This window comes from Capra hircus, chromosome 6 (genome assembly GCF_001704415.2).
Source record: "Capra hircus breed San Clemente chromosome 6, ASM170441v1, whole genome shotgun sequence".
In the NCBI taxonomy this organism is placed as follows: domain Eukaryota; kingdom Metazoa; phylum Chordata; class Mammalia; order Artiodactyla; family Bovidae; genus Capra; species Capra hircus.
In genome coordinates this window covers 7,431,264-7,457,429 of record NC_030813.1, presented here as the reverse complement: position 1 = coordinate 7,457,429, position 26,166 = coordinate 7,431,264, and the positions used below count along the sequence as shown (strand labels likewise).

The 26,166-nt window shown below is 38.3% G+C and overlaps 1 protein-coding gene across 3 annotated transcripts in view; it reads left to right on the top strand.

Moving 5' to 3' along the window:
* The window catches only part of NDST3 (N-deacetylase and N-sulfotransferase 3), a 174,448-nt gene that overhangs the window by 42,750 nt on the left and 105,532 nt on the right, over positions 1–26,166 (top strand). For all 3 annotated transcript variants that reach the window (XM_013964458.2, XM_005681278.2, XM_018049185.1), the window contains exon 3: positions 20,518–20,605. In XM_013964458.2, the coding sequence (XP_013819912.2) occupies positions 20,518–20,605 (88 nt within the window). The remainder of the gene's footprint in view (positions 1–20,517; positions 20,606–26,166) is intronic.

The window sequence follows — 26,166 nt, the reverse complement described above, 5'->3', positions numbered from 1 at the left end:
TTCCATCACTTCATGGGAAATAGATAGGGAAACAGTGGCTGACTTTAATTTTGGGGGCTCCAAAACTACTGCAGATGGTGATTGCAGCCATGAAATTAGAAGACATTTACTCCTTGGAAGGAAAGATATGACCAACCTAGACAGCATAGTAAAAAGCAAAGACATTTCTTTGTCAATAAAGGTCCATCTAGTCAAGGCTATGGTTTTTCCAATAGTCATGTATGGATGTGAGAGTTGGACTATAAAGAAAGCTGAGCACTGAAGAATTGATGCTTTTGAACTGTGGTGTTGGAGAAGACTCTTGAGAGTCCCTTGGATTACAAGGAGGTCCAACCAGTCCATCCTAAAGGAGATCAGTCCTTGGTGTTCATTGGAAGGACTGATGCTGAAGCTGAAACTCCAGTACTTTGGCCACCTGATGCGAAGAGCTGACTCATTTGAAAAGACCCTGATGCTGGGTAAGATTGAGGGCTGGAGGAGAAGGGGACAACAGAGGATGAGATGGTTGGATGACATCTCCGACTCAATGGACATGAGTTTGGATAGGTTCCGGGAGTTGGTGATGGACAGCAAGGCCTGGCGTGCTGTAGTTCATGGAGTCGCAAAGAGTTGGACACGGCTAAGTGACTGAACTGAACTGAATCCCCAAATCACATAAGTCAACTCTTGCAAAGGAATACCTCATGTATCTTTTTTTTAACTGAGTTAAAACTGCAGTTTTTAATTTCTGCTTAATTTGCTTAACCTCTGTGTGCTTCAATTTCCTTATATGTATAATGAATTAAATAATATTATCTATTTGTTGAATAGATTAAGTAAGATAATCCAACAACAAGTTGCTGAATAAGTGAAATGAGATTGTCCATCTTTAGCACAGAGCCTAGTAAACATTAAGTACCCATTGCTCAATAAATATTAGCTTTCATTAGAACTGGCTACAAGTGCAGCTTAATGAGAAGTACTTAACACACCTCATTCGCTAAACCAACACCAGTGAGCCCATTGCCAAATGTGCCTTGGGGTGCTGTTTTGCTTTTTGTTGCTATTGAAGCATGTTATCAGGAATCCACATGTGTGTGCTAAATCACTTTAGTCGTGTCTGACTCTTTGAACCCTATGGACTGTAGCCCGCCAGGCTCCTCTGTCCACGGGATTCTCCAGGCAAGAATACTGGAGTGGGCTGCCGTGCCCTCCTCCTGGGGACCTTCCCGGCCCAGGGACTGAACCCATTCTCTTGTGTCTCCTGCACTGGCAGGCGGGTTCTTTTCCACTAGTGCCACTTGGGAAGCCCCAGTAGGTGGAGATAAAAGGAAGTTGCATTTTTGGAGACCTATTATGTGTTTTAGGTCGATTATTTGATCTAGTGCTTCAATGAATTATTTAAATCAGTCTTCGTAGAAGGTGTCATTTAAATCATCTTTTAAAGAAGGTATCATTTTACAAAAGTGTAGACTGAGACTCATTTATTATCAAGGTCATACAGCTTATAAATGGAAGAGCAGAAGTCAAACCCTCTCTGACTAGTACGCCTGTGCCTGTTTAATTTTTAACCATCCCATCTTACTTTCTTCAACGATCTCCCTGTCTTTGGTGGTTTAGTCACTAAGTCGTGTTTGACTCTTGTGACCCCATATACTGTTGCCTGCCAAGCTCCTCTGTCCATGGGGTTCTCCAGGCAAGAATAATGGAGTGGGTTGCCATTTCCTTCTCCAGGGGATCTTCCCAACCCAGGAATCAAACTCGGGTCTCCTGCTTTGCAGGTTGATTCTTTACCAACGGAGCTACAAGGGAATCCCATTGTTAGAACACTAACACATACAGCCTGCTAGGTCTGAGCTATACTTGTGGCCTAAATGACTCTTTTTGTACCACAGCCTATTGCCAGATGCATAGGCCCACCAAACATGTTTTTCTCAGTCATTTTGAATACATGATTCCTGGTTTTGGTAGCTTTCAAATCTCTCTCAGGAACCTTAATGACAGTGACATCTTTGAGAAATGCAGGCATGACCACTTCTGTAGTATGTTGGCTATTTTGAGAGCCATTAAACAGAAATTATAAAAGTAAATTATAATAAGCCTGCAATAATAAAAAAAAAAAAACACCCTCATTCAGGCAAATCCTACAAACTCCTTTTAACTTTGGAAGATAGATTCCTAATGCTACACTAAAACAAACAAAGGTAAAAACATGCCTTTTTAACAGTTCCAAAGGTATTTTCTTTCTTAGCAACTCTGCTCAAAAAATCGATTATACATTCTTTAAAGAACCTCAGAAAAAATCAGGCTGTGGAAAATAATGATTGCTTCCTAACACTGGATAAAGGTTTGCTATAGATTTGCTGCAGAATTAAGATCGTGTGTTTCCTGAAATCTTTATTGACTGTAGTGAACCAAATCAGAAGTTTTCTGAAATAATGCTTTCCAGCTCTCTCAGAAATTCACCACATCAAGAAAACTCCAAAATAAAAATTTTTAAATGTCTGATAGAAGGGTTCAGACAAATGTCCCAGAACTGCCTGAGGATATTTAAAATTCATATATAATCTTAAACATACGTGAACCAGGAAAAGTACTAATAGAAACTATTCTGGTACAATAATTGAAAGTAATCATATAGTCCCTGAAAATAATAAATTGATACTATAGGGAAAGCCAGTCAACCAACGTAACACACAGAATAAGTGAATGAAACAACCTTTGCAGCCTTTCATTGCTAACGTTGTTGAATCCAGACCCCACCCTCGCTCACAGTGGTCACTCTTGGTTACTATTAAGACAACTTCATACGTGATTTACTCTTGTTTTTTGTTGTTGTTCTTGTTCTGCCTCCTTTAAATTTGTTAGAGGAAAAAAACAGTAGCTGTATAACATGGTCTTGTGAGAAAACCAGAACACAAAGCCAGGAAATGAAGAATTTCACTCAGCCTGTTCAGCTTTCCCTAGGAGTTCAGTTACCGTACTGGCTTTTATCTGTTCCACCGAGCATCTACTGAGAACATCAGCTATTACGGACTACCACCTAGATACTTGGCCGTTTCGTTACTTCGTGTTTATCTGACATCCTCTCAAGGATTTCAATATGGATTTTTTTTCTGTTCCATACCACTGCCATTTGTAAGAAAGTTTTATTTTACTTGAATGAGACAGTGAGTGAAAAGAAGGTGAAGTCACTCAGTCATGTCCAACTCTTTGTGACCCTGTGGACTGTAGCCTACCAGGCTCCTCCGTCCATGGGATTTTCCAGGCAAGAGTACTGGAGTGGGTGCCAGTGCCTTCTCCAGGAGATCTTCCTGACCCAGGGGTTGAACCCAGGTCTCCCGCATTGCAGGCAGACACTTTACCATGAGTAGTCACTTATTTTCTCAGGAATGTACTCCTCCTCTAATGTAGTCTGTGGCTACTGCTAAACATTTCTGTGACTTTCTCACACCTTTTTCATACCATAACTTCATACCCATAACTTTCATACCCATAACTTCTCTGTCCCTTTCATACAATGCACTTAGTATTTTGAGTGTCTTGGAATCAAGGCTCATTCCTAGAGCTTGTTTAAAGTCTGGGCTGCTTTTCATTTATGAGTAGTTTAAGATCATATGTGAGTTTCTCTTTGCACTGAGTTATGAAGTAAAGATTGAGATTCAAACAATGTAATAAAAAATCTTTTAACATTTTCCTTTGATTCATTCATGTGATCCAGAGCCTCACATGTACATCTCCGTAGAAACTTTCATTTTAGGAGAATTTCTTCAGTACCCCTAACATCTTAAAACTTAGTCACTCAGACACCACCCACCTGCCCTCTGACACCTTCTTCCTGATTGAAAGAGGCATTTATGTATATGAGTCACCTCCTGCCAGCTTCACAGGAATTTCATAAAAGCAATCTGCCTACCAGCTTGGCCTGAGGACAGAAAATCACGTTTTGTATCGATGTGAAAGCCACTCTCGCTTGTGGAAAGTCACAACAGAGCACTTTTAAGACCGCAACTCTCAGGATATCCAGCCTTAATCTATTCTCTGTAATATAAAGAGTGAACTTATAAATGCTATGCGTTCAACAGTTTGGTCTCAACTTCTTCCATTTTAAATACTTTTTTGGTGATACAAAAATGAAAGACTAATTCATAAGACTACATTTATATTATGTATGTAATATACATATATGTGTGTGTGTGTGTGTGTATATATATATATATATGGGGCTTTCCAGGTGGCTCCGTGGTAGAGCCCACTGCCAGTGCAGGAGATGCAAGTTCAATCCCTGGGTCAGGAAGATCTCCTGGAGGAGGAAATGACAACTCACTCCAGTATTCTTGCCTGAAGATCCCCATAGACAGAGGATCCTGGCAGGCCACAGTCCATGGGGTCACAAAAAGAGTGGGACACAACTCAGCAACTGAACAACAACAATATATATGTGTATACAGATATATGTATATAGAGAGAATATGAATGCAGGGAGTGTAGATGAATAAGTAAACATACTAACAAAACACATTGTCTTTTCATCCCAATACAAAAATATTAGTGTGGGAGGATTTAGAAGGTTAGATTTTAACACAAGGGAGACTGACCTTAACCATTCTCAACTAGGATGGGTGTCCCCAGGTACAGCCTGTGGAATGTTGTCAGACATAAGGAAACTCACCATACTAGGGATAGTAGAGGGGAGTTTGAATGTGGCATTACTTTCTTTCTTTCTTTGGTTTCAATTCCCACCCTTGTTTAAAGTGAAGTTGAAAGTAAGTGGAACTGTCTATAATAAAACCTTAGTCACCACTTGGGTTTTCTGTGAAAGTACCAGTCAGATTGCAGAAATGAGAGTCATCTAGGTGAGGTCCAGTGCTAACTATTTTTTTTTAATATTGAGAATTAAAATAATAGCAATAGGAGAATTGGAAATAGTGTTTTAAACCATTCCTTATCAAAATCATACTATTCAGAATTTGATGAAAGCAGATTTTTAGGGTTATCTGCAGTGACTAAAACCATGGTCAAAATAAACTGTTTGATTCCCTAGGTTGTTCCTAGGGCATCTAACTGTGAATGGCAAGCAAACTAACATTCACAGAGTACAAATAAATACGAAACTCAAAATTATCTGAACGACTGGATGGCCATTGCTGTGCTCAGCTGACTCAGGGTGGGGCATGGCCAGGGCGTGCCCAGCTCTACCCCCTGCTGCTCACAGGACCTGAAGAAGCACTGTGCTCCTCTCAGTCCTATCAGCATTTTACAGCGTTTCTAAGAATGCTAGTTTTACACGATCTGTAGTAACAAACCTACAAAACAAAGAAATTGTAAGTTAGTTTTTGTCAGTTTTGTGTAACTTCATTAATCTCTGAAATGTTTACATGGAAACTAACACAAAGGTTCTCCTTGTGTTTGCAAAGAGGGCCTTTCTAAAACCCACTCTGAAGGCTGTGCATATTTTCATCTGTATTTTCAGAGATAAAGAACAAAGTGGTTAGGCACTTCCTTGCCGCATCAGCTGTGCCTCAGGTGAGTTCACGTATGAACTCACAGCCTCCATGTTCAGACTGTTGCTGACCGTCTGATAGTTAATGATGTTATTATGAGATTTTTACATAAGACAAACAAAAATAGGTATAGGTCACAACTGGTCTCTTCATCTAAGGAAATTGATTTTCATAGGTTCAGGGAATGACAAGTTTAACTCCTATTTGGAATTTATGATATTGGAAGGCTCTGTGGAAAAAAGAACGTTTCAAAGCTTTTTGAAAATTTTTAATCAATCTTGCAGAAACAAGTTAAATAATTTGATTCGTAAATTCTCTCTTCCTTAGTAATGGGATGTATATGATTTTTTTTAAGTCACTGCAGACAGTAATATAGAGCAATTGGATTCTAGACAATTCTATCATTGACTAGACTTTCATTTTAGTTTTATGTGAAATTATATTTATAAAGAAAAAATTTTCCACTAGGGAACTGAAGAGATGTTGCCCTGGACTCCTTCTGAGGTAGTAAGAGGATTCCCATCTAGCTTATTTATTTACATCTGAAATTGGTCACCAAGAGCACATAAGTATTTGATGACCTAAACAGAAAAAATAGCCTCAGTAAAGCTGAAAAAAGAAGAAAATAATGGCATCTTTCCCAAGTTTAGAGTCAACCTACCAGTTAAACTCAAAATTTAAATCAAGCCTAGGATTAATTATTAGAAGAATGGTCTGAAGTCATAATGTCAAACAAGTGTGACTTTAGATATCCTGTTTAATAATTTCAAAGACTAAAGCACCGAAGTCTGTGTTCTGTGCTTTGCCTTTGCGTATGTGAATCCCCCACCTCAGGCACACATCAGCATCTGGTGTGTGTTCCCAATTTCTTTCCACAGGAGAGGCCCATGACGGAGCCTTTTATTAAAAATTATATACGTAAGAATAAGAAGGGCTTCTTGTAACTAGGACCCCCATTGTTGACCCTGAACTATGAAGAGTAAGACATGAACTTTGCAAACAAGGGTAGATGCAGAATGATAACCAGGAAAGAAAATCTAGTCAAAGAAGGCACATGTCAAGCCAACTCCATCATGGAGAGAAATGTCACCCTCTGACAGCTGAAAGACCGTGCCTAGAGGAAAAGGCACAAGGGGTTAAAGGTTTAGAGCACCAATGGAAGAGACCACCTGCCACTCATACAAACAAGTGGAACAACTGTCTACTTCCAGCCTGTGGAGCATTCATGGCAAAGGGATGCCTGATCCTCATGGCATCGTCTCATGGGGCCCTTTATTCTTCCATTAGGAACAAGGAGCCACCTCAACTACCTCCACCTCCATCCTCATACCCAGCACAGCCCTGCTGTGGCAGGACTTGGTGGGGCATTGAGCACTTCTGCATTTGATACCACATTTCACAAAAAGTGAATGGGGAATATTTTAAAGAGTATGTTAAACTTTAAGAGCAAATCTGATTTGAAGTTTACTTCTGCTTTAAGACATTTTTTGAGACATTTACAAGCAACTGAAAGGCTCATTCTAAAATGGAATGGATTGCCCCATCTTATTAGAACCCTTGGATTGAATATAAAGTCAGTAGCTATGGGCCATTTAACTTTTTATTAATTGACTGTGGGTTCTTTAGCTTTTAATTAATTCAAACATGAATAAATGAACTTCAAGTTTACAAGATAAGCTTGAAATCATGCAAGGCTGGGAGAGCAACAGTAACAAACCACTATTTTTTTCATTAACAAATAAACAATCTAAAATCAGATGTTGAAATCTGCCAGTACTGTTTCTGATTTTTATCTTACCATTTATTTGAAACTTGTAACCTTTCATAACTTTATTCACTCAAAAAGAAGGAAAAAAATCAAGGAAGGAAGGAAATACTTCTCTTAGGTAAATTAATCAGAAATAAGTAACTTTCAGATGTTTTGTAAACTAGTTCCAATATTTAAAGAGGCTTCTCTAGTATAAAATAATTCTGGGCCAAAATTCCAGAGTTTTATGAAGTTGAAGAGTTTTATGAAATGGTTTGATTGGATCAGCTATGAAAGATAAAATAATGTATATGAATAGAACTATGTTTTTCAAATTTAATTTAAAAATTAATTTTTTCTTGGTTTGGTTTGGCTTTATAAATTAACATGAATAATTTAAACTATTCTTTTTTTTTTTTTTTTGGTAGGGATCATGTCAGTCTATAAGAGCAAAGTCCTGGGGGTATGAGGGTTCAACAGTAATATGCTTATCCTCATGATCAAAGATAGTGACCTCAGTGCAACAGTTTGAGAAATACCAGGCTTGCCCATCTCTTAAAAATTTTCCAGCTTCAGATTCTGTGATTCTCATTATTTATGATGCATTCTTAGTTCAGCCGCAGGCAGAGGACTCTCTAGTCAAGTTTTGATTGCCAAATATTTCCTGCTCTTCCCTGCTCTCTGAAGGAGTGCAGAACCCCCTCCATGAAAGAATCTCTGGGTCTTTCCCCTTTCCAGTTACAGTAATATGCTTCCCCCACTCTGGCCACTGCCGCACAGTCCACACAGGGCTAACACTAGTGCCCAAAGTCATGTGCATTTTTAAATTTTTATGATAATTTATTCCATTTTATGTCTATCATTTTTTCCCTTTTAAACCACTTTATGTGGGTTGCCATTTCCTCCTCCAGGGTATCTTCCCAACCCAGTGATCAAACCCATGTCTCTTATTTCTCCAGCATAGGCAGGTGGGTTCTTTACCACTAGCGCCACCTGGGAAGCCCCAGAGTTAAACATTCTTGTGATCATTTTAAGTCTTTTTCTTTTTTTTAGATTTAGGTTAAAGTATTAAAATTCTACATGATTTTTATGTTCCAGACAGTGTTCTTTACACAGATTACATCATCCAAAACTTACAACTCTATGAAATAGGTATTGAAACACAGTGTTTTTGAAATAAGAAAACTGAGGCTTAAGGAAAGGCACTTGCCAGTGTGAAAAATTACTTAGTGTACTTGGAATTGGGATTCAAGCCCAGGAACCTTCCCTCCAGAAACCACACTATTATTTTTCTGAATAGCCTCACAATTAAAATATTGTCAGAAAGTCAGAGGAAGTCATCCTGGTAGCTTGACTTGGCTTGAAGTCTTTGTCAGATGTTAGACCATTTCTATTTCTGGTCTGGTCAAGACAACTGGCCTTTTCTCTCCATCTTTAGAGCTTCTATTCTTCTTTTTGCTTTTACTGCTGTTTCAAAGAAGCTGGACTGGTCCAAATAATTTTTTCTCCATTTTAGTTCCAACTTTGGCTAAAGAATTGCACTTCTGCTTCAGCTCAAACGACCCTAAATTTCAATTCAGGAGCATCCATTCATTCACTTATTTATTCAACAAATATTTATGAGTAGCTACTACATATCAGGCAGTGGGCCATCTTCATACAGGCCAAGTCCTTGCTCTCATGTTCCTTATGTTCAGTGGGTGTAGACAACAATAAGCAAACACGTGTTACAACACAGTAGGCCTGACAGTGCTGTGGAAAATGGAGGAGGGGAAAGGAGACAGCAAGCGTGGGCCTCAGGGCACGGGTAAGCTGCAGCGTTTAAAAGGATGGCCAGGGAAAGCGTCTTCAATACGGTCAAATTTGAGCAGAGATATAAAAGAAATGGGAGTCCAAAATGTGCCCATATGGGGCAGAGAGAAAGAACAGCAAGAACAAAGGCCCAGATGCCGGAAGCAGCTTAGAGTTTTTCCCTCACAATAAGAGAGCCTGTGGGCTAGAGCTGAGAAAAATGAGCTGATGCCTGAAATTGCTTGACTCATCTGTAAGTCGTTCAAGAATGTCATTTGGCTTTAAAAATATAAATCGTTTCCCAGAAAACTTATTTTAGACAATATTAATATTTTTATACATTGTTTAGGACTTTAAAGACTTTTCTCAGATATTATCTCATTTTCTCCCTAAAACTTCCTATGACTGAGTGGTAAGTCTAATTCCATTATCCCAGCAACTAACATAGGACATAAAATAGAGTAGGCACTCAGTGAATGTATACTGAATTAATAAGTTTAGTTATGGAGTCAATGGGACAACTTTTTCAACCTTATCATATTCATTTTTATGGGCCACTGATCAGGGTATAATGTAGGGAGGCCTTAGAAGCTATGGTGACGTGTCAGACCATTTGCCTGCACCGTAATATATGTGTGTATTTATTTTTTGTAGTAATTTATGCTTTTTCTATCTAACTTTTCCCTTAGGTTCTTCAGTACTTTTTCTTGTAGCTAATTTCCATAACTTCAAATTTATCTAATCTGCCATATTCTTGGAAGCCATTTCATAAAGCTTATCAGAACCTATGATGTAAAAGTGATTCTAAGTAAGAGCAGGAAACGTTTTTTAATAAGTTCAACATTATTAATTCATGCTTCCTGTTGTTTTCACTTCGTCTTTTTTATTTATACACTAACAGTTAGGCTCTAGTCAACTAAGTTGCTAAGCAAAGTATACACTTCTGTCTTTACCCTAGCTTTCATTTTAAAAAAAAAGAAGAAAATTCATAGAGCATTTCAGTCCAAAGGAACCAAACAGGTTCCGTGGTCTGATCTAAAGCCACACTCTGAGTTTCTGTGCTGCGTCACACTGGACCTTGTTACCTGAAGCACCCAAAGGTTATCTGAGCTCTGCTTAGCCCTCACCAAAGCAACAGCTCCTGTCCTGTGTTAACGATCTGTGCACTTTGCACAACAGAATTCCTGTGTCCTCTTCATGGAAGCCATCACGTCTGTTTACTCTTTAGTTATCCTGCAAAAAATGTCAAAAGTTGTTTTCCTCTTCTGGTTGGGTAGTATCATGGCGTTACCTCCATCCATTTGTTCTTTCATTCACTCAACAAGGAGCTAATCGGAGCCCACCATGTACCAGGCACTGCTTTGGGCACTGCAGATCCAGCATCGTAGAGACAGATGTCATATCTACTCTCTTATAAAGCTAAATGAATAATTCTAGAAGGGGAGAGGGAATGAATCATTATAAATAACTAAATGCTAAATAGTAATATAATATATTCTGTGAAGAAAAAAAATAAACTAGGGAAACCAGATAACAATGATCTGTTTAAAACAGTGTAGTTAACAGCCACTATGGAAAACAGCAACGAGATTCCTCAAAAGATTAAAATTAGAACTACCATATGATCCAGCAATTCCATTCCAGGGTATATATCTGAAGAAAAATGAAAATACAAATTTGAAATGATATATGCACTCCAAGGTTCATAGCAGCGTTATGTACAACTGCCATACTATAGAAGCTACCTAAAGTATCCTTTAACAGATGAATGGATAAAGATGTGGTGGGTGTGTGTGTGTGTACACACACACACAAAATGGACTACTCAGTTCAGTTCAGTCACTCAGTCGTATCCGACTCTTTGTGACCACATGAATCACAGCACGCCAGGCCTCCCTGTCCATCACCAACTCCCGGAGTTCACCCAAACTCCTGTGCGTCGAGTCGATGATGCCATCCAGCCATCTCATCCTCTGTCGTCCCCTTCTCCTCCTGCCCCCAATCCCTCCCAGCATCAGGGTCTTTTCCAGTGAGTCAACTCTTTGCATGAGGTGGCCAAAGTACTGGAGTTTCAGCCTCACCATCAGTCCTTCCAATGAACACCCAGGACTGATCTCCTTTAGGATGGACTGGTTGGATCTCCTTGCAGTCCAAGGGACTCTCAAGAGTCTTCTCCAACACCACAGTTCAAAAGCATCAATTCTTCAGTGCTCAGTTTTCTTCACAGTCCAACTCTCACATCCATACATGACCACTGGAAAAACCATAGCCTTGACTAGATGGACCTTTGTTGGCAAAGTAATATCTCTGCTTTTTAATATGCTGTCTAGGTTGGTCATAACTTTCCTTCCAAGGAGTAAGTGTCTTTTAATTTCATGGCTGCAATCGCCGTCTGCAGTGATTCTGGAGCCCCCCCAAATAAAGTCTGACACTGTTCCCACTGTTTCCCCATCTATTTCCCATGAAGTGATGGGACCAGATGCCATGATCTTCGTTTTCTGAATGTTGAGCTTTAAGCCAACTTTTTCACTCTCCTCTTTCACTTTCATCAAGAGGCTTTTTAGTTCTTCTTCACTTTCAGCCATAAGGGTGGTATCATCTACCTATCTGAGGTTATTGATATTTCTCCCGGCAATCTAGATTCCAGCTTGTGCTTCTTCCAGCCCAGCATTTCTCATGATGTACTCTGCATATAAGTTAAATAAGCACGGTGACAATATACAGCCTTGACATACTCCTTTTCCTATTTGGAACCAGTCTGTGGTTCCATGTCCAGTTCTAACTGTTGCTTCCTGACCTGCATATAGGTTTCTCAAGAGGCAGGTCAGGTGGTCTAGTATTCCCATCTCTTTCAGAATTTTCCACAGTTTATTGTGATCCACACAGTCAAAGGCTTTGGCATAGTCAATAAAGCAGAAATAGCTGTTTTTCTGGAACTCTCTTGCATTTTTGATGATCCAGCAGATGTTGGCAATTTGATCTCTGGTTCCTCTGCCTTTTCTAAAACCAGCTTGAACATCAGGAAGTTCACGGTTCACGTATTGCTGAAGTCTGGCTTGGAGAATTTTGAGCATTACTTTACTAGCATGTGAGATGAGTGCAATTGTGTTTTAGTTTGAGCATTCTTTGGCATTGCCTTTCTTTGGGATTGGAATGAAAACTGACCTTTTCCAGTCCTGTGGCCACTGCTGAGTTTTCCAAATGTGCTGGCATATTGAGTGCAGCACTTTCACAGCATCGTCTTTCAGGATTTGAAAGAGCTCAACTGGAATTCCATCACCTCCACTAGCTTTGTTCATAGTGATGCTTTCTAAGGCCCACTTGACATCACATTCCAGGATGTCTGGCTCTAGCTGAGTGATCACACCATCATGATTATCTGAGTCATGAAGCTCTTTTTTGTACAGTTCTTCTGTGCATTCTTGCCACCTCACAATGGACTACTACTCAGCCATAAGAAAAAAAAAGAGTGAAATCTTGCCATCTGCAGCAACTTCGATGGACTTGGAGGGTATTGGGTTTAGTGAAGTAGCTCAGACAGAGGAGGACAAATACTGTATGTTTTCACTTATATGTGGAATCTAAAATATAAAACAAATGAGTGTAACAAAACAGAAACAAACTTATAGATACAGAAAAGATACTAGTGGGGAGGGGAAGAGAGGTGGAGGAAAGGTCAAGAAAAGGGAAGGGAATTAAGAGGTATAAAATTAGATATAAGTATGTAATGTTCAACACAGGGAATATAGCTAATATTTCATAATAACTTTAAATGGAGTATAAGCTATAAAAAATATCAAATTACTGTGTTGTACATCTGAAACTAATATAACATTGTAAATCAACTCTTCAGTAAAAACAGGGGTAAGGAAGGTCTCACCGAGGGGATGATATTTAAGCAGAGACCTAGTAGAGGTGAGGAAGTAAACCACGTGAATATCTGAGCAAAGTATATCTTTGAAGAGGAAACAGCAAGACTAAGGACCTTGAAGTGAGAAGAAACTTGGTATGCTCCAGGAACAGCATACAGATGCGAAAATCCACAGCTGGGTGAACAGAAGGGAGGATGATAGAAGGTAAGGTCTAAGGCAAGCTCCAAATACCATAAGAGGTTTTGAGTATTGACTATCACTGCATCCCAACAGTTCCTGATGTCTTTACTTAACGCATTTCTGGACAGTTTTCTTAAAGTCAGTGTAAAGGATATGGGGCATCTGTTGGAAATAACTTGGGTAGAGTAGTTCATGTAAGGCTCTTTCAATAAAATTTAGGAAAAAAAAAACATGAAGACAACAGTACTCACAATTGCACGGTCTTTTGGTTTTTGAGGTGAAATGCACATGCATAAAACTACCATGTTAAAATAATTCAATGGCATTAGTGCACTCACAGAGCTGTTCAAGCACCACCTCTATCTGGTACAAAACACTTTCATCACCCCAAAGGAAACCCACACCCATTAAGGAGTTCTGTCAATTTCTCCCTACCTCCCTCTGCAGCACCAGTCACTTTCCATCACCATAGACTTACCTCTTCTGGATAGTTCATGTAAATGGAATCATATAGTATGTGACCTTTCGTGCCTGGCTTCTTTCACTTAGTATTAATGTTTTCAAGATTCATCCATATTGTAGCATGTATCAGCACTTCATTCCTTGTTATGGCTGTATAATGTTCCGTTGTATATATGAACTGTAATTGGTTTAACTGTTCATCTACTGATGGGTGGTTTCTACCTTTTGGCTACTGTGAATGGTGCTGCTATCAACAAATTTGTACAAATATTTCTCTAAAAACCTGTTTTCAGTTCTTTTGGATATAAAATGAGGATCATAATTGCTGAGTCATATGATAATTCTATATTTTACTTTTTGAGATACCACCAAACTGTTCTCCACAACAGCTGAATTGTATAGTCCCATGGCAGTCTGATTCTTAAGACATATCTATCCTCGGGACAGGGGAGCCTGGTGGGCTGCTGTCTCTGGGGTCACACAGAGTCGGACATGACTGAAGTGACTTAGCAGCAGCAGCAGCAGCATCCTCCATAATCACTTGCCTCCTCAACACCTTAACTTCCCTAGGTTGAAGCTGATTACCTTAGGTGGCAATCTGATTAACTGGTTCTCCCAACTCAAGCTGAAGGGGGACTTTTATTAGAAAAACTAAGGAAAATAAAATTGATAAAGACAAAACATGAAAATTTCTAAAGGCTACCATCTGTGTTGTATAATTTCTTACCCAGATTACTCCAGGCATGATGAAGTACATTGGGGTCAACACTGTGGGGTGGATTCTGTGATCCTATATATTTCCTCAGTTGGATCCTCAATTGGGTTCTGATGATCCTATATATTTCTTTTTATTTTCTAGAATATTTTTGATTTTAGAATTCACAGTACCTATTATTTATGCAGCTTATAAAATCAATAGCTGAATGCCTACTGTATACCAAAAATTTTGTTATATAGTAGATATCAAAGATTTCATATTCTCAGAGAAAAGGATGCCTCAAGTAAGTGAAAACTTGTGTTGAGCTATTTGAAATCAAGGAATAAGACAGTGATTCTTAGAGTGTGGTATAATGTCACCTACAGCAGAATCATCGAGGATGCTTTGGCCTGCTTCAGCACTATAGTTCAGAATCCCTGGCTAGATTCCTGGGTTAGAACCCAGAAATCTGCATTTTATTAAGCTTTTAAAATTATCTTCATGTGTTTAGAAGTTTGAGAAGTACTGAAATAGGGAATGCTTTTATTTTAGCACTTTTTTTTACAAATAATTTGAAAACAGAATGTTTTATAATAACCTTTTGGATATGAAATATGTTGAAATTAATTCAAGATTAAAAACAGTTTATGAAAATAAAATAGCAAAAGAATGTTCCACAATATTATTGTCAAGTCTTTATGAGTTCACTGCACTAGGAGATCAATCAGAAATTCACTAACGTCCCCATTCATTAAATAGTTACTTGTCCCTCTCCTCCACCTGACAACATGCTAGACTTCAGTAGTGAAGTGAACTGGACAGAGACACTACCTCATGGAATTTATAGTCCAGCTTTAGTAAAACCCAAAATGTATTTGGTGGGGATAGGGGTGATGGCCAGTTGTCAAGAGTTTTTTTTTAAAGTATTTACCACTTTCATCTCTTAGGCAGAACAGATAATGCTACTTAAGGGGTTTCCAACATAACTGCAACTGTTAAAGGAAACTTAATTTGCTCTGAAACAGTAGTACATGGTTTGACATGCTTTAGTCCCTTCATATGGAATCCTACACCTCTCCATCCTTTTCTGCTTTGCTGCTGAAAGCAAGTATTTTAAATTACTAAGGTTTAAAAATTATGTTTATTACAACACATAAAAACCTTTTCTGTATAATTGAATGAGTGAGATACAACTTACAGTTGCCTAAAGGTGCTGAGAACTAGCTTTTATTTTTATTTCTTTTTTGAAAAATTACATTAGCATTTTGACTATTTGGGTATATAGCCATAAGCTAAATAGAATATGTATAACAATTTCAAATGAATGCTTAATGAGAATGGTACTTGTTTTCCGTTTTCCTACTCATATGTCATTATTTGCCAATTTCAGTCCAATAAATTTTCTAGCAAACCATCTCTCATGTGTATGATTTAGAGGTTATATAATTTTGCTCTGGACAGTTTAGGTATGGTTAACAAATAATTCAAGATGACTGTGTTACTGTCCTTTCCTTGGTTTCCATAAAAACCCATTATTCTTTTACTACAATACAAACAGTAAAATACATGAACATTTTGTTGGAAGATACAGGATTCACTAAGGGTTTCCCAGGTGGCTCAGTTGATAAAGAATCTGCCTGCAATGCAGGAGACCTGGGTTTGATCCTTGGGTTGAGGAAGATCCCCTGCAGGAGGGCATGGCAATCAACTCCAATCTTCTTGCCTGGAGGATCCCATGGACAGAGGAGCCTGGCGGGCTACAGTCCATGGGGTCACAAAGTATCAGACACGACTGAGTGACTAAAACGTTGTTATAATACAGCTACATGGGCCATAGTCCTCCTTTGTTTAAAATCCTTAATGCCGACCACGTGTGCTTGCTCAGTCATGTCTGACTGTTTGCAACTCCATGGACTACAGTGAAATTTTCCAGGCAAGAATACTGGAGCAAGGTGCCATTTCCTTCTCCAAGGAATCTTCCCGACCCAGGGATCCAACCCACATCTCCTGCATTGGCAAGCGGATTCTTTACCACTGAGCCATCTGAAGCCCCAGTGCTGATTAGACAACTCCAAAAGTGCCAAGGCTCAATTTTAAAATATCATTTAAAATTTTAGGCATATGCCTGACTTTACACCAAGTGAACAACAGTGAGAAATAGAAGATGGAATTTTGTGACAGGATGATAAGGAACTTTTAAGGTTGACAGAGGAAAGGATGAAAAATTCCACTCATAGGGCTAAAACTCCACTTCTGTGTGCTAGGAAAGGTATTAAGGTCATGTATCCATGTTCTCACTTGATCTTCATGCCAAACCCATGAATATCTGATGTTTGTGTGTATGTGTACATAGATCAAGAGATACAGGAGCTTATATTGGTAATTAGCTGCCCAATTGTTTTTGTTTACTTTAACAGATCTAGCTACATTATACATATTTATATTATAATTAGTATTTGGTTGATTAAGAAAATATTAACCCTAAAAATTCTGTGCTGAAACATAATTTTACCTATTGCTAAAAAAAATATTAAACACTAAAATTTCTTTCCAAGACTTAATTTGGTCACCAACTACTTTTGTTAACTATCAAAAGATAAAAATATAGTTTAGGAAGCCCAGATAGGAAACAAAAAGCTAGCAGATAATTCCCCAAAGAATGTCACACATGTAGTGAGTCCTAACATAAATCTCCATATAAAACTCTTTTGCAGTTATTTTTAAAAATTTTGTCTTTTCTATTTGCTTTAATTGATATGTTCATTCTGTTAAAGAAATTTGGAGAAAATCCAAAGATATATAAAATCTCCCATTTCACTCAGTTCTCAGACCCCTGTCTCTTTAAATTAGATCTTTTTTGGTTTTTTGCCTTCAGCTAGATCTTTTAATGCCTGTAACTGCTTTGGCTTTATAGAATGAAGCCTCAAAAAACCTAAGTTACTGGGGTAGCATAGAGATTCAAATTTGGAAAAATAATTTTGGAAATAGTCAAATTTTTATGTTAAATTGTATTCAAATACAGTTCTCTTATAATGTTTATTGGATATTATGTTCCCTATTAATACTTTTATTTGCTATTGTTTAGTTGCTAAGTCTGGTCCAACTCTTTTGTGATCCCATTGTCTGTAGCCCACCAGGCTCCTCTGTCAATGGGATTTCCCAGAATACTGGAGTGGGTTACCATTTCCTTCTCCAGGGAATCTTCCCAACCCAGGACTAAACCCGTCTCCTGCATTGACAGGCAGACTTTTTTACCACTGAGCCACCAGGGAAGCCCAATACTAAAACATTTTCAGATTTGCTCAGAAATTGTTTTGCTTGGTAAGAGTAAGCAGAATTATTTTCTCCTGAGGAAACGGTTACTTCATTGCTATATAAATATGTATTGACACATAGGGCAGAATTTATATTAGACAAAAGAAGGAAACAAATCTGAATGTACAATAGTAGTGCAAAGTGGTTAAATAAATTCTATGCATTTGATGTAATGTTCAGCATCCATTAAAATCAATAGATTAAAAATTTTGGATTTGAATGGTTAATGTGATGAGAGAAAGCTTATGATATACTGTTAAATGGAAAAGGCAAAATTCAAAACTGTATTTTTAATTATAATTGATACAGTTCTAATTTTTACTTTATGGCTCTAATTTCACTTAGCTATACATCTGTATATCTAAGTATATGTTGTTTTTTTTGTTTTAGTCTCTAAGTCATGTCCAACTCTTTGTAACCTGTGGGCGGTAGCCTTCCAGGCCACTCTGTCCATGAAATTTCCCAGGCAAGAATACTAGAATGGGTTGTGATTTCCTCCTCCAGGGGATCTTCCTGATCCAGGGATGAACCTGGTCTTCTGCACTGGCAGGTCGATTCTTTACCACTGAGCCACCAGGGAAGCTTATGAAATGTGTGTATGGGTGTGTGTGTATGTGTGCATCTATTTTATTGTGGTAAAAAAAAAACAGAGAACACGAAGAAGACATACAGATAGCCAGCACACACAGGAAAAGATGTTAAGCGTCACTAATCATCAGGGAAATGCAAACAAAACCACAATGAGATATCACTTCAGAATAGCTAAGACAAGGACAAGAAAGTACAAGTGCTAGAAAGGATGTGGATAAAAAAGAACTCCAGTATATTGCTGGTGGGGTTTTAAACTGGTGCAGCCACTATGGAAAACAGTATAAACCTTCCTCAAAAACTTAAAAATAGAACTACCATATCTCACAGCAACTTCACTTTTGAGTATTTACCCAAAGAAAGCAAAATTACTAATTAAAAAACCCTGTTTTCATTGTTGTATTATTTATAACAGCCAAGATACAGAAGCAAGCTAAAGTCTATCAACAGATGAATGGATAAAGATGTAGTGTGTATATACAGTAGAATATTTGCGGTTTAAGAAAAGAGTGAAATCTTGCCATGGGACATCACGGATGGGTCTAGAGGGTATTATGCTCAGTGAAGTAAATAAACAGAGAAAGATAAATACCATCTGATCTCACATGTAGAATGTAAAAAACAAACAAAATGAAACAAAAACAGACTCATAGATACGGAGAACAAATGCGTAGTTGCCAAAAAGAAGTTTGGAGCAATGAGTGAAATCAAGGTAGCAGGTAAGTGCAATTAAGAGTTAAACTGCTGATTATAAAATAATTAAGTCATGGGGGTGTAATTTACATACATATGCATAAGAAATATGGTCAGTAATACTGTAATGACTTTGTATGGGTACAGATGGTTCCTAGACTTCAGGCTTGATCATTTCATAATGTATTTAAATGTCAAATTACTATTTTATATTCCTGAAGCTAACATAATATTGTTTGTCAGCTGTATTTCAAATAAAAAATTAGTAGATGAGAAGTATACAATATACAGATACAGTTATCAATAATATAATGCACATAATTACATTAACATGTAATATATTGCTGACAATTATATGAACACCTAATATTTTACGCCACTTTTTAAAAAGTTTATCAGACATTCCTGCATATAGTACATCTTCTACATTCCTCATCACAGTTCTCTCAACTAGGTAATTGTCTCCACTTTAACAAATGAAGGGTGAAGTTCAGATAGACTTGTATTATCCATCACTAACAACAGCAACAACAAATTAGTAGCAGTAATTGTAGCAGCAGCAATAAGAGAGGAGTGGCAACTAGTAATTGTTGAACACATGCAGTTGTAAGAGGGTCTCTGAATAAAATGATTATCTGTTTATCCCCCCAAAAGTTCAGGTCATGAGCATGAGGGGGCGGGCTTCCAGGTATCAGACACTAGGAACAGAAAAGATTCTGTTGCGGGTCCAGCTGTACTACGGAAGGGTAGGAAAAGATTTAGTGTAGTAGACTTTTAAAAAGAGTACCTAACTTGGAATCAGGTGATGTATGTCCTTAATCTAGGACCTACCACTAATTTTATCTGTGAAAACAGGTATATCAGTTCTCCTGATTTTCTTCACGTATAATAGAAGTATTAACTAAGATCCTTTACAAGTCTACCATTTAGAGTTACTTTTTGCTTCCTTTAGGTGGGCACTGAACTACCATAGTCTGGGGAAGGGGAAGAGAAGGAATATAAGAATGTGAATTTGAATAAGAATGAGAAAGAAAAGGAGAAAGAGAAGTCCATTAAATACTCATAGCATGATACTTTATACGATATAATAATTAAACCTCAAAATAGCTTTACCTGTCATTAGTACAAAGTTTGTTTATCTGTTTTCCAATGAAAGGGCAAGTTAGAAATTTACTTTACCATGATACCCATATTTGAAGAATAATCACTATCTTTGGGGAATCTAAGACCTACAGATTGAAAAGAATTGGATTTTGAAGACCAAAGATGTATCTGAAAAACAACTATCTGTTTCTTTCAATATATCTTTTTATATAATTTCACTTTAAAAGAATATCTTTTTTTTTTTACAGTTGGTGAATTACATCCCCTAAAGGGTAAAATGAGATGTATTTTATGTATTAGATACTAGTTTCTTCGAACATGAAGAATAAACTTTTCATTTAACTTCCTTTTTCTAACTGACACTTTTTTGCTGATTTACTGCATCTAAAGAATAAATATATAAGTATGTAATTATGTAATCTCAGAAGCATCTTGCTAGTTGTAAGGCTGTAAAAAAAAAAACTGCTTTCCATCATTTAATTCTCTCATGCCTAAAGGATTATTTTTACCTTTTGACTGCTAAAGGAAGATATCTTCTAAAGCCATTCTCTACCTGATATGTTTTTTTTTAATTATGTATTTCAGGCCCTGCTTGATACTCAGAATCTTTTGCGTGCACAAATCACAAATTTTACTTTCAACCTGGGATTTTCAGGGAAATTTTACCATACAGGTAAGAGAGAGATTAACCATCCCCACAGTTAGCCTCTCTGACCACTCTCTTTAAAACTATGGCCCCCTCCTCTTCACACCTTCTGTGTCTCTCCACTGCTTTATTTTCTTCATATTACTCAATTTCACTTAATTTCTTTTTTCACCTTTACAGAATGTTAATAGCTTGAAAGTTTATTCACCATGTTATTATTTAATGGCCTTTTCTCTCTTGAACTATATTTTACATATATAAAACTGTATAAGTAATAAGTATAGTGCTCAATGGTTTTCACCAAGTGTACAGAGCTATGTACCCAGATCAAGAAAGAGGTACTACCAGAATCTACACACCTTCTCCCTTGTGCTGCTTTATAGTCACTCGCTTCCCACCAAGAAAACCACTATCCTGGCTTCTAATATCATAAATTAGTTTGCCTGGCTTTAAGATGTGTATAAAAAGAATCATATAAATGGACTCTTCTATATGTAGCCTGTTTTGTCAAACATTATTTTGGCTTTGCTGACATTATTGTGTAGGGTTGTATTTCTTTCAACTTTATTGTTCTGCAGTATTGCACTGCTTGAATTTAACAAAATTTCTTTATTCCATTCTGTTCCAGTGTGGATGATTGGGTTGTTTGCAGTCTTTGCCTTTCTTTTTTTTGAATAGTCATGTTCAGAACGTTTTAAACACAACTATTGTTGAAAAGAGTTGTCCTTCAGAGGATATATTTTTCTCTGTTGTTTATCAACCAGTAGAATTGCTGGTTATATGGTATACTTATGATCAGCTTTAGTAGAAAATGCAAAACAGTTTTCAAAGTCATGATATCAATTTATATTTCCAATACTACATGAGTTTTCCTGTTGTGCTATTCCTCCAAGTATTTAATAATATTAATATTTATCTTATTATTTTAGCCCTACTGGTGGCATGTCAGTTCAGTTCACTCGTTCAGTCATGTCCTACCGTTTGTGACCCCATTAATCACAGCACACCAGGCCTCCCTGTCCATCACCAACTCCTGGAGTTCACTCAATCTCATGTCCATTGAGTCAGTGATGCCATCCAGCCATCTCATCCTCTGTCGTCCCCTTCTCCTCCTGCCCTGAATCCTTCCTGCATCAGGGTCTTTTCCAATGAGTCAACTCTTAGCATGAGGTGGCCAAAGTATTGGAGTTTCAGCTTTAGTAACAGTCCTTCCAATGACCACCCAGGACTGATCTCCTTTAGAATGGACTGGTTGGATTTCCTTGCAGTTCAAGAGACTCTCAAGAGTCTTCTCCAACACCACAGTTCAAATGCATCAATTCTACGGTGCTCAGCTTGCTTCACAGTTCAACTCTCATATCCATACATGACCACTGGAAAAACCATAGCCTTGACTAGACGGACCTTTGTTGGCAAAGTAATATCTCAGCTTTTCAATATGTTATCTAAGTTGGTCATAATTTTCCATCCAAGGAGTGTCTTTTAATTTCATGGCTGCAATCACCATCTGCAGTGATTTTGGAGCCCCAAAAAATAAAGTCTGACACTGTTTCCACTGTTTCCCCATCTATTTCCCATGAAATGATGGGATCAGATGCCATGATCTTTGTTTTCTGAATGTTGACCTTTAAGCCAACATTTTCACTCTCTTCTAATCAAGAGGCTTTTTAGTTCCTCTTCACTTTCTGCCATAAGGGTGGTATCATCTACCTATCTGAGATTATTGATATTTCTCCCAGCAATCTTGATTCCAGCTTGTGCTTCTTCCAGCCCAGCGTTTCTCATGATGTACTCTACATATAAGTTAAATAAGCACGGTGACAATGTAGAGGCTTGACGTACTCCCTTTCCGATTTGGAATGAGTCTGTTGTTCCATGTCCAGTTCTAACCGCTGCTTCCTGACCTGCATACAGGTTTCTCAAGAGGCAGGTCAGGTGGTTTGGTATTCACATCTCTTTCAGAATTTTCCACAGTTTATTGTGATCCACACAGTCAAAGGCTTTGGCATAGTCAATAAAGCAGAAATAGATGTTTTTCTGGAACTCTCTTGCTTTTTCCATGATCCAGCAGATGTTGGCAATTTGATCTCTGGTTCCTCTGCCTTTTCTAAAACCAGCTTGAACATCTGGAAGTTCACAGTTCACGTACTGCTGAAGCCTGGCTTGGAGAATTTTCAGCATTACTTTACTAGCGTGTGAGATGAGTGCACTTGTGTGGTAGTGTGAGCATTCTTTGGCATTGCCTTTCTTTGGGATTGGAATGAAAACTGACCTTTTCCAGTCCTGTGGCCACTGCTGAGTTTTCCAAATTTGCTGGCATATTGAGTGCAGCACTTTCACAGCATCATCTTTCAAGATTTGAAACAGCTCAACTGGAACTCCATCACCTCCACTAGCTCTGTTCGTAGTGATGCTTTCTAAGGCCCACTTGACTTCACATTCTAGGATGTCTGGTTCTAGATGAGTGATCACACCATTGTGATTATCCGGGTCGTGAAGATCTCTTTTGTACAGTTCTTCTGTGTATTCTTGCCATTTCTTCTTAATTTCTTCTGCTTCTGTTAGGTCCATACGATTTCTGTCCTTTATCAAGCCCATATTTGCATGAAATGTTCCCTTGGTATCTCTAATTTTCTTGAAGAGATCTCTAGTCTTTCCCATTCTGTTCTTTTCCTCTATTTCTTTGCACTGATCACTGAGGAAGGCTTTCTTATCTCTCCTTGCTCTTCTTTGGAACTCTGCATTCAGATGCTTATATCTTTCCTTTCCTCCTTTGCTTTTTGCTTCTCTTCTTTTCACAGCTATTTGTAAGGCCTCTTCGGTCAGCCATTTTGTTTTTTTGCATTTCTTTTCCATGGGGCTGGTCTTGATCCCTGTCTCCTGTACAGTGTCACGAACCTCCATCCATAATTCATCAGGCACTCTGTCTATCAGATCTTGTCCCTTAAATCTATTTCTCACTTCCACTGTATAATCATGGGAATTTGATTTAGGTCATACCTGAATGGTCTAGTGGTTTTCCCTACTTTCTTCAATTTAAGTCTGAATTTGGCAATAAGGAGTTCATGATCTGAGCCACAGTCAGCTCCTGGTCTTGTTTTTGCTGACTGTATAGAGCTTCTCCATCTTTGGCTGAAAAGAATGTAATCAATCTGATTTCGGTGTTGACCGTCTGGTGATGTCCATGTGTAGAGTCTTCTCTTGTGTTGTTTGAAGAGGGTGTTTGCTATGACCAGTGTGTTCTTTGGCATAACTCTATTAGCCTTTGCCCTACTTCATTCTGTACTCCAAGGCCAAATTTGCCCGTTACTCCAGGTGTTTCTTGAATTCCTATTTTTGCATTGCCGTTCCCTATAATGAAAAGGACATCTTTTGGGGGTATTAGTTCTAGAAGGTCTTGTAGGTCTTCATAGAACCGTTCAATTTCAGCTTCTTCAGCGTTACTGGTTGGGGCATAGGCTTGGATTACTGTGATATTAAATGGTTTGCCTTGGAAACAAACAGAGATCATTCTGTCATTTTTGAGATTGCATCCAAGTACTGCATTTCAGACTCTTTTGTCGACCATGATGGCTACTCCATATCTTCTAAGGGATTCCTGCCCGCAGTAGTAGATATAATGGTCATCTGAGTTAAATTCACCCATTCTAGTCCATTTTAGTTCACTGATTCCTAGAATATCGACATTCACTCTTGCCATCTCGTTTGACCACTTCAAATTTGCCTTGATTCATGGACCTGACATTCCAGGCTCCTATGCAATATTGCTCTTTACAGCATTGGATCTTGCTTCTATCACCAGTCACATCCACAGCTGGGTATTGTTTTTGCTTTGACTCCATCCCTTCATTCTTTCTGGAGTTATTTCTCCACTGATCTCCAGTAGCATATTGGGCACCTACCGACCTGGGGAGTTCCTCTTTCAGTATCCTATCATTTTGCCTTTTCATAGTGTTCATGGGGTTCTCAAGGCAAGAATACTGAAGTGGTTTGCCATTTCCTTCTCCAGTGGACCACATTCTGTCATACCTCTGCACCATGACCTTCCCGTCTTGGGCGGCCCCACACGGCATGGCTTAGTTTCACTGAGTTAGACAAGGCTGTGATCTGTGTGATCAGATTGGCTAGTTTTCTGTGATTATGGTTTCAGTGTGTCTGCCCTCTGATGCCTTCTTGCAATACCTACCATCTTACTTGGGTTTCTCTTACCTTGGACATGGGGTATCTCTTCATGGCTACTGCAGCAAAGCGCAGCCGCTGCTCCTTATCTTGGACGAGGGGTATCTCCTCACAACCACACCTCCTGACCTTGAACATGGAGTAGCTCCTCTCGGCCCTTTGCACCCGTGCAGCTGCCACTCAGCTTGAATGTACATTTCACTGACAAGTAGTGAAACTGAGTTTCTTTCATGTATTTATTGACCATTTGTATCTCTTCTGTTTTGAAATATCTTAGTGCTTATTGGTTTGTCTGCTTTTTTATTGATTTGTAGAAATTCTTTATATATTTTTAATGACCTCTTTGTCAGTTATATGTACTGCAAATATTTTCTCCTGATGTGTGATTTTTTCAATTTTTACATTCCTACTGATACTTTTTGATGAACAAAATGTAGTCCAATTTATCTTTTTTTCCTTTTTGTGTCTTTTTAAAGACATTTTTGCATGTCACAAGATCATGAAAATATGTCCCTACATTCTTAAAATGTATGCAACTGAGATCAATCTAGAATTGATTTTTGTGTATGTGTGAGATAAGGGTCAAGATCCCTGCTTTTTGAGCTAGTGTGATTTTCTAATTAATTTGAAAATACTTGTTCTGATTTCAGAATGAGGGCTCTACTCCACAAGAAAAAATTAGAAAGCAGCCTTCTTTTCTTATAAAGATGTCTAATTGGTACCAAGTATTGAAAAGACCATCCTTTTTTCACTGCACCATGGTGTCATCATTGTGATAAATTAGATGACTATAGATGTGTGGACTCTGTTTCTGGACTTTCCTGCCCATTGGTTCTATTTGTGTCATCATGCTATCTTATTTACTATAACTCTATAGTTGATACTAACTGGTTCAGTTCAGTAACTCAGTCATGTCCGACTCTTTGCGACCCCATAGACTGCAGCACTCCAGGCTTCCCTGTCCATCACCAACTCCAGGAGCTTGCTCAAACTCATGTCCATCGAATTGGTGATGCCATCCAAACATCTCATCCTCTGTAGTGCCCTCTTCCTCCTGCCTTCAATCTTTCCCAGTGTCAGGGTCTTTTCCAGAGAGTCAGTTCTTTGCATCAAGTGGCCAGATCATCAAAGCTGATACTAATATCTGCTATTTAAATTCTCTAAGTTTGTTCATCGTCTTCAAGATTGCCTTGGCACTTCTGGGCCTTTGCCTTTTTATATAAATTTTAAAGTAGCTTACCAGATCCACAAAGATCCTCACTAGAATTTTCATGTTATTGTTGCTGTTGTTGTTGCTGTCCAGTCACTACATCCTGTCCTACTCTTTGCAACCCCAGGGACTGTAGCATGCCAGGTTCCTCTGTCCTCAACTTCTCCCAGAGATTGCTCAAATTCATGTCAATTGAGTC